At 49.9% G+C, this 9,298-nt stretch overlaps 1 protein-coding gene across 1 annotated transcript; it reads right to left on the minus strand.

Annotated features, from left to right (window-relative positions):
- Window positions 1–6,036: 6,036 nt before the first annotated feature.
- minar1l (membrane integral NOTCH2 associated receptor 1-like) lies at window positions 6,037–9,298 on the minus strand. Its single transcript, XM_028967465.1, has 4 exons — window positions 9,233–9,298; window positions 7,481–9,152; window positions 6,447–6,605; window positions 6,037–6,353 (listed from the first exon to the last, which is right to left on the minus strand). Exons 2-4 carry the CDS (start codon window positions 9,149–9,151, stop codon window positions 6,177–6,179), a joined length of 2,007 nt encoding a protein of 668 aa, XP_028823298.1. The 5' UTR covers window position 9,152; window positions 9,233–9,298; the 3' UTR covers window positions 6,037–6,176.

The following is a 9,298-nucleotide window of genomic DNA, read 5'->3' on the forward strand; positions in this document are numbered from 1 at the left end:
GGTCCCATGGTCCCGTGATGCGTCTAGATGTTCGCCAGGTGGCGCCCGAGTTCCAGATTTATTGCTTTACATCCTGACGTCCACCAGGTGGCGCCAGAGTTCCAGATTTATTACTGTACATCCTAAACTCCACCAGGTGGCGCCCGAATTCCAGATTTATTACTGTACATCCTAAACTCCACCAGGTGGTGCCCGAATTCCAGATTTATTACTGTACATCCTAAACTCCACCAGGTGGCGCCAGAGTTCCAGATTTATTACTGTACATCCTAATGTCCGCCAGGTGGCGCCCGAGTTCCAGATTTATTACTGTACATCCTGATGTCCGCCAGGTGGCGCCCGAGTTCCAGATTTATTACTGTACATCCTAATGTCCGCCAGGTGGCGCCCGAGTTCCAGATTTATTACTGTACATCCTAATGTCCGCCAGGTGGCGCCCGAGTTCCAGATTTATTACTGTACATCCTGATGTCCGCCAGGTGGCGCCCGAGTTCCAGATTTATTACTGTACATCCTAATGTCCGCCAGGTGGCGCCCGAGTTCCAGATTTATTACTGTACATCCTGATGTCCGCCAGGTGGCGCCCGAGTTCCAGATTTATTACTGTACATCCTAATGTCCGCCAGGTGGCGCCCGAGTTCCAGATTTATTACTGTACATCCTAATGTCCGCCAGGTGGCGCCCGAGTTCCAGATTTATTACTGTACATCCTAATGTCCGCCAGGTGGCGCCCGAGTTCCAGATTTATTACTGTACATCCTGATGTCCGCCAGGTGGCGCCCGAGTTCCAGATTTATTACTGTACATCCTAATGTCCGCCAGGTGGCGCCCGAGTTCCAGATTTATTACTGTACATCCTGATGTCCGCCAGGTGGCGCCCGAGTTCCAGATTTATTACTGTACATCCTAATGTCCGCCAGGTGGCGCCCGAGTTCCAGATTTATTACTGTACATCCTAATGTCCGCCAGGTGGCGCCCGAGTTCCAGATTTATTACTGTACATCCTAATGTCCGCCAGGTGGCGCCCGAGTTCCAGATTTATTACTGTACATCCTGATGTCCGCCAGGTGGCGCCCGAGTTCCAGATTTATTACTGTACATCCTAATGTCCGCCAGGTGGCGCCCGAGTTCCAGATTTAATACTCAGGAACACGATGGTAGTAAGTGGGGTTCGAACCGTGGACTTTGTGCTCTTCTGGTTTATTGGTGAGTGTGTTACCCGCTAAAACTACCACCAATGTGGGCTCGACGTGGTCTTGATTCGTCGTGATGTCCCGCTGTGGCGCTTCAGTTGGGAGAATTATGGATTTTGTTTTATTGATTCTCTCGATATGATTTGAGTTAAAGAGAGTAAATTTGTCTCTCTTTACAAATGTTTGCTGCTGTTTGTCCACCAGGTGGCGCTGGCAGCTGCAGGATTTTGGTGGTGCGCAGAACTGGGTTGACTGAGAAGGCGGCGAGGACAAAAATCAGCCCAGAAAAGAAAGAGGACAAGTGTGAGAAGAGAGACGACGAGTGAACAAGCTAAAACAGGAGCTTGGGACGCAGACAAGTCCCCCCTGAAGTCCTCACCATGAAAATGTCTGTTACTTTGATCAGACGATTGTGAAGATTTCTTCACTGTTTTAAGCAGGACGTTGCAGCAGAGATCGTATCTCTCGTTCTGCTGAAGGCTTCTACATGACAGCACTAGATCAGCGATTCCCAACCCTGCTCCTGGAGGAACATCTGCCAGAGAGTCCTCTCTCCAGCCCTACCATGATTACCTGGCAGAAGTTCCTCCTGGACCAGCGTTGGACACATGCAGGATATGCAGATGAGATTCCTCCACCCCGAGCTTCTCCTGGAATTCACCGTTTTCTCTCCTAATCCACCTGAAAAGACGTTTCCTTCTTCATGTTATCAGGTGACAGAACGTTTGCATAATTAATCAGATTTTGTGGAATTTCTGACACTGACAGAACATTCCTGCTGCCAGTCAACATGTTTCTGCTGTGTGTGTGTGTGTGTGTGTGTGTGTGTGTGGTGTGTAAGTATGTGTGTGTGTGTGTGTGTGTGTGGTGTGTAAGTATGTGTGTGAGTGTGTGTGTGTGTGGTGTGTGTGGGTGTGTGAGTGTGTGTGTGTGGTGTGTAAGTATGTGTGTGTGTGTGTGTGTGAGTGTGTGTGTGTGTGGTGTGTAAGTATGTGTGTGTGTGTGTGGTTAAGTGCTGGTATTGAATCATTAATAAATAAAATGTGTTTATGAGCTGAAAGCCTTAAAATATTAAAACTGGTAACTGAATTGGAGAAACACAGACCAACACACACACACACACACACACACACACTCTCTCTGTCTCTCACCCACATACATACACACACACACTCTCACATGGAGGGAGAATGGATGAAGGATGAATGGAGTTTAGTCTTTTTTTAACTCCGTATCAGAGACTGAATGAGTATGGATGGATGAAGGATGGATGAAGGATGGATGGAGGATGAATGGAGGATGGATGAAGGATGGATGGAGGATGGATGGAGGATGAATGGAGGATGGATGAAGGATGGATGAAGGATGGATGAAGAATGGATGGAGGATGGATGAAGAATGGATGAAGGATGGATGGAGGATGGATGGAGGATGGATGGAGGATGGATGAAAGATGGATGAAGAATGGATGGAGGATGGATGGAGGATGGATGGAGGATGGATGAAGGATGGATGGAGGATGGATGAAGGATGGATGAAGGATGGATGGAGGATGGATGGAGGATGGATGGAGGATGGATGAAGGATGGATGGAGGATGGATGGAGGATGGATGGAGGATGAATGGAGGATGGAGGATGGATGGATGAAGGATGGATGAAGGATGGATGGAGGATGGATGAAGGATGGATGGATGAAGGATGGATAGAGTTTAGTCTTTTATTAGCTCCGTATCAGAGACTGAATGAGTATGGAACTGTATTAAACTCTACTGAACTGGAAGGAACTGGTCACACCGATCAGAAGCTTCACTTGTTCACTTTACGTGTTCCATGTGTGACATAACTTATTTTGGAAAAATGGATCTACAAGGAGCTGGAGTTCCAGGAAGGAAACACAAGATGGAGATGGAAGCAGAAGGGCGAGGAGACAAGAGGTTGTGAATGAGATTGGATGTTCTTATCCATGGGAAGGTCCAGGCTGCTGTACTTTCTTGCATGTTCTCCCTTCATAAACCCCATGGAAGAGGTTGGTGAATCCCACGTCTCCCGGCGCCGCTGTATTATGGGATGTAGTATCTGTGTGGGATGGTGAACAGATTCAGGGTTTTTTCTTACTGTAATGTTTCTAATGACATATTGATATTAGTAATTTCATGTAATGCATTCTATGTTCTTCCTTTGTTGCATCAGTTTCAGCTTATGACTACATTATTAACATGATTTATTATGAACATGTACAGGTGTTGGGCCTTTATGTTGTGTTCGTGTGTGTGTGTCACAGTGACAAGAAGGAACACACGGGCCAAACCAAAATGCAATAAAAGTGCATTTATTTACAGTGCAGCGCGTGATATTTACAGGCAAAGCCGCTAGTGCGACATACACCACCATAACACCTTCAACACTTTCAACCAATCACAGACAAGCTTTATACAACACATACACGGGCAGACACATACACGAGAACCAATAGCAGCACTACAGACAAGGGCCCTTTTTCAGCCTTATTCGCTCTCAGAACGGCTGATAACGAATAGAAATCTCTCGATTGCAAAACCCTGAGCTGAAACTGGAACATGTCTGAATATAATACTAATTATTCAGAATAAATCACCTATAAAATGAGAGATAAATTAGATAAATTCACACGCACAAAAATCCAAAAAGCCTCATCAGTCAGGGGCTGGAGACGGATTCAGGTCTGAGATTCCGGCACTGACTGATGGACAGAACGACTCCTTCAGCATCCGGTGCAAAATGGGATTCCCAGAAAGCCGGAATCCCCGAGGAGCTTCATCAGCAGCTGGTGAGAGAGTGTGTGTGTGTGTGTGTGAGTGTGTGTGTGTGTGTGAGTGTAGGATGTTGTTCTGATAACCAGGAGAAAGATGAGATGATGCCTCCTGCAGGAACGAGTCTCTTGTCTTATTTTAGGAATACAAGTGAATTCTCTTCACTGTCATATTTATGCTGAAAAGCTGCATATGAATCATTTTAAAATAGTTTTTACAAATTCTGCACGTCAGATTTCTTCTGATGCTGCCTGCACGTGGCAGCCTGAAGATACAATAATAGGTAATATCTTCATTTTTAAAAACTGAAATGTTTTTGTTGTTTTGATTTACAGAAATAGGTTTTGTAATTACATTATTTTTATAGTTTATAAGCATATATCTGTGCTGTTTGAATTTATCTGTTTCGGATTCTAAATGAATGAATAATAATAACCAGTGAAGGAGTTCGTCTACGACTGTAAATTCTCTCCTCTTCACCGTGCAGCATATGCACTCCGGATCATTATTATTATTATTATTATGGCTAAAATCTTGTTCTTCTTTTTCTTCTTATTATTGTTCCAACCTTTTTTACGCGCTTTTTTAAGCGATGCGTGCCACTGCCCCTCTGCCACGCCTGTTTTTCCCACCGATTTTTCCATTTGATGTGCCATGACATGATTATTTTGCTTGTATATAGGACTCATATAATATATAGGTATAATAGTGGTTCTCTAATTCTGTATCTGTTTCTGAAATTCAGCCGTGGTGCAGAATTACATCCAAACACTACCAAACAATGATAGAGCAGCAACTGCACACGTTCAGCTCATTAGATCCGTGTTCCATGGGTCACATGACATGCTTCACACGTTTGGAAGTCATGACGGTCGGTGGATATCATGTTTTAGGGGAGGGGCGGGAAATTCTCTGAGTGGAAAAAGCATGAGAAACGGGAGGTAATCTTTCCCCTTATGATGTCATAAGGGGAAAAATTCCAGATCCGACCGTCTGAGCTGCCGCTCTCTGAACGGCAAAGCAGAGTGACCAAAACCCTCTTTACACCGACCACCATCTCTAGCCACAGCAGGTCCGTAGACAGGCTCGGGGAACTTTTATTAATAATAAATCATCTCACAAAGTCCTTTAACATGTGATGTTTAACCCATCCCCAGTTCATGATTCAAAATACTGACATGAAACTTGGTACACCTCGTCATCTTAGACCAATTTAATGTTCTTTTTCGCTTTTTCAACTTCTTTATCACCAACTTCATCCTCCCCCATGCATTTTCCAGAGCAACAGTGGTCACACTTGCTACCACCACATATTTTACCTACTCAACCGCTGCAACCAATTCAACCACATTTAACCTCATCCTCCTATTTATCCTTCCATCCTCCCATTAACTCCCATGCATTTTACAGGGCAACAATAGACACACTTTTAGCCTTCACACCAAGACAAATGCTAATGCCACATAAAATCTAATTACCATTAGCATGCAATTTTTTTTAACATGTCCCAAACGTCTCAAAAATGTCACATGTCGCCTGGGTGGTAGTAGCCTAGTGGGTTGAACCAGAAGACCCAGGTTCAAACCCCACACATCGTGTCCCTGAGCAGGACACTTAACTCTGAGTGTCTCCAGGGGGGGACTGTCCCTGTAACTACTGACTGTAAGTCGCTCTGGATAAATAGTGACTCTGCTCTGTTAGCATTATTGATGTTAGCATTAGCATGTTAATCGTGCAAGAAAACCCGGAATAATCCCAATTTCACGAATTTTAACTGATTTATCCTTTATCCTTTCATCCTTTTGTCTTTTAACCTTTCTCTGCTTTCCAAGCCAAAATGAAGTTCACAAATTTTCCTTTTCTAGTTAAATAATTGCAGTAATATGTGGACAAACACGTCCCGTATTCTACAGAAGTAAAGAAACTTAGGTGAAACGGTATATATGTAGAGTATCTGAAACTTAATAAGCATCATCACTGCTTGTTTATTGTACAATAAAAATGTTATGCTGCACTCTAGTGAATATGGAAGTGAGGCAGCCATGTTGGGGACGGAGGGGCCACAGCGCAGACCTCAGCACTTTATTGGGTAAAGCAGGGACACATTCTGACATTTTACACACTTCATTAGCCTGATGCACTGTGTGTGTGTGTGTGTGTGTGTGTGTGTGTGTGTGTGTGTGAGTGAGTGTGCTACGCGGTGCTGATCGGGATGACGATGATGACGACGATGATGACAGCAGCGGTGACGCAGAGCGCGGCGATGCGGTATCCTCGCGCCTGTATACAGGAAGTGTTTGTTCGGCGCAGGAGTGTGTCTGATGCTGGAGTGTACACGTCATCTGTCCAGAAGTCAAGCTGATCTGGTGCCTACACACACACACAGACACACACACACACACAGATTGAGAGAGAGAAGCCGAGCTACAGAAGAACGCTGTAATGCGCTCAGCCTGGGTTCACCTGCAGCTCCAGCGGCGTGAGCTCCGACTGGCTCCAGGACGGGTCGGCCCGCAGGCTCAGGTTGGGGCTGCCGCTGTGCAGTGGGTGGGGCCTGTAGGCTTCGTGCAGGAGGTGGGGGGTGAGCGGCTGCTCCACCGCATGGCCTTCTTTCTGCTCTTTCTGAAAGACAAACCTTCCATTGGTTCTTAGTTCCATTGACATGCACGGTGCTGTGATTCATCTCCGGCCTTAATGGAGGTCTGCAGCTCCCCTGGCCAGGATGGTTTTATGGCATTAATGAGGCTCGTGGGATCAGTAATGGTCTGGCTGAAAGCAGGGTGTGAAACTCAACATCACGGTCAATAAGAAGCTGTGGCCCTGTGTTTCTGTAGAACTATTTACTTCATGGAACGTTCCTTTATATTTGGGATGTAAGTGGTCTGGTGAGAACATTCCACAAGATCCCATAAAGTGTTAACTGGATTTTTGATCAATATCTGGGACCATTAATGGTTCCTGTAGTTTATAGTGACTGGATCTGCCTGTGAACATTTACATTTAGCAGCCGCCATGATCCACATCCGTCTATTTATCTGTCTGTCCAGATATACAGACCTTCACTCCTCCAAACAGTTGGACGAAAGTGGCTGGACATGAACAGAGCACAGATATGACATATTGGCAAATTGTCTTAGAAGAACACCAATGAATGAAGAATGAAGGCTGGGTTTGACCGTTTCAGCGGAACCTACAGAAACCCTGTTTAGAAGATGTGGCCTCTTCAACTGGGACTAGAGTTTATTTTGAGGACCGTACCTGTTTCCAACTGGGTCTTCTTTGGATATAAATTGCTCCTCTGAACTCGGCCTGGTGGAGTTTAAAGCCCCGTATTACTTCACCGGGAACCCAGAGTCCATCTCTCAGTATGAGGCAGGAGGGACCAACGGTCCCCAGAAAGCGCGAGCTGGCGTTGTGGTGCCCAACACCAGCGTAGCTCAGCCGCGCCAGAGCAGGTGATGCGGGGCTCCGCGTGCGGGACGCGGTGGAACGTGTACCTGCATGGTGTGCGTGTGCTGCTCCTTGCTGTAGCTGACGCTCCACGTGCTGCTGCTCTCGGTGTGGTCGCGCCGCGCCACCATGGCCTTCCGCCTGGCTGCCGGCGGCTCCATCAGGGCGTGGGCGTGGCTGAGCGTGTGTGTCTCCGCCTCCAGGCGCTGCAGCGTGGCCAGGATGTGTGTGAGGGTGTGTGTGAGGTCGCTGAGAGGTTCCAGGCGCTTCTCCACCTCGGCGATTTTGAAGAAGAGGCGGCCCACCCCGGCCCCCAGGCTCATGTCTTCTGGTGCCTCCAGGGAGTGGAAGAGCCGCTTGAGCTTCCCCAGCCGGGACCTCCTGTCTGGTGACCCCGGCCTCGCGCCGCCCTCGGCGCCTCCTTCCGGAACCAGCGCCGCCATCGACCCGCACATGCTGATGTCGTCCAGGAAACGGAAAATGGCGCTGATGTCGTCCTCGGTGACCGCGTCCGGATTGTCGATGGAGAGTTTGTTGAGGCTGCGCAGGCGGGAAGCCGCGTCCGTCTGCGTGGACACGCTGGCTACGCCGTCTGCGCCTGGTGGCCACTCGTGGCTGCTGAAGTCCAGACTCCTGGCGCTGAGGCGCTTCAGGGCGGCTCGGACCTCCTCAAAACCGGGAACGTCTTCCAGGCTGGATGCCGCCGCCCCCTGATCTCCCAGCGCCATCGGCGCGGAGCCCCCCAACCCGGACACATGCAGGCCCGGCTGCAGCAGCCCGTCCCCCGCCGGCCTGGACTCCGCCGGTCCGGGGGCCGCCGCCACGGGCTCCGACCTGTCCCGGGGCGCGTCCTCAAGGCTGTGGCTCTTCTGTGCCGATCCTGGGCGGGGCCAGTCCCGTGCTGGCGTGCTGAAGTAGGCGGAGCCCCGCGTCTCGTCCAGGCTGTCGTGTTTGATGGTGGGGATCTCGGCCGGTGTGGGTGGTTTGTGTCTGAGTGCCGCTGGGTCAGGGTAAGGGTTCTTCAGGGACAGGAAGAGGACGTCCTGCCGTCCTCTCTGTCCACCTGCGGCCTCGTCCAGCTCCGCTTGGTGGTTGGCATCCAGCGAAACCAGCGGCGGCAGGTTGTGGAACTCCGCCTTGAAGACGTTTCTCTTGGCCGCCACGCGCTCCAGGCCGGAGGTCCCGGCGTCTGCGTCCCCAGGATGGACGCCGTCTGCGTCTCGCGGAGACGCCTGCAGGGTGTGTGTGAGCATGTCTGGGAATGCGTGAGTATAAGAGGTTCCCAGCTCCAGCTGATATGGTCCCTCCTGAGGTCTGGCCCCACCCTCCGTACCCGGCACTGCAACCGGCCAGTCGGAGCCCTCGGGTCCCACAGCCCCGCCCATGAGGGGCAGCGGTTGGCCATCGTAGAGGTAGGGCGGCCCGTAGAGCGGTGGGCGCGTCAGGGTGATGAGGTTGAAGAGGGACACCACGTCCGCAGCGGTGGACAGGCTGGAGCTGGCAGCGGGGTGGAGCCGCGCCCGGAAGAGGGTGGCGGGGAAGCAGGGGTCGCGGCAGGCGGTGGAGTAGAGGAGGCTGCGCAGCTCGCACAGCGTCGGCAGCGGGAAGCGCCTGCTCAGACACACACACACGTCTGCGTAGGACACGCGGCCTTGCAGGGACACCAGCACGTCCAGCATCTCCAGCAGCACCAGCGGGCTGTCCCCACGCTCTGCCATTCTGACACACACACAAGTTAATATTCTGCACACCCACACACACACACACACAGTCCCAGGGTGTCGGGAGACAAGTCTGACCTTGTCTTCTGTCCTGAAGCGGTCGTGGTGGTGAGAAGATGCGCTGGACTTCGCTGGCGCGGTGTG

This window comes from Denticeps clupeoides, unplaced genomic scaffold, assembly GCF_900700375.1.
Source record: "Denticeps clupeoides unplaced genomic scaffold, fDenClu1.1, whole genome shotgun sequence".
Lineage (NCBI taxonomy): Eukaryota > Metazoa > Chordata > Actinopteri > Clupeiformes > Denticipitidae > Denticeps > Denticeps clupeoides.

Coding starts and splice junctions, on each gene's coding strand:
- minar1l (XM_028967465.1), bottom strand. CDS start 9,151: ATGGCAGAGCGTGGGGACAGCCCGCTGGTGCTGCTGGAGATGCTGGAC. Junction 6,606..7,480: donor AGCACACGCACACCATGCAG/GTACACGTTCCA, acceptor TTTGTCTTTCAG/AAAGAGCAGAAAGAAGGCCA. Junction 6,354..6,446: donor TCACGCCGCTGGAGCTGCAG/GTGAACCCAGGC, acceptor GTGTGTGTGTAG/GCACCAGATCAGCTTGACTT.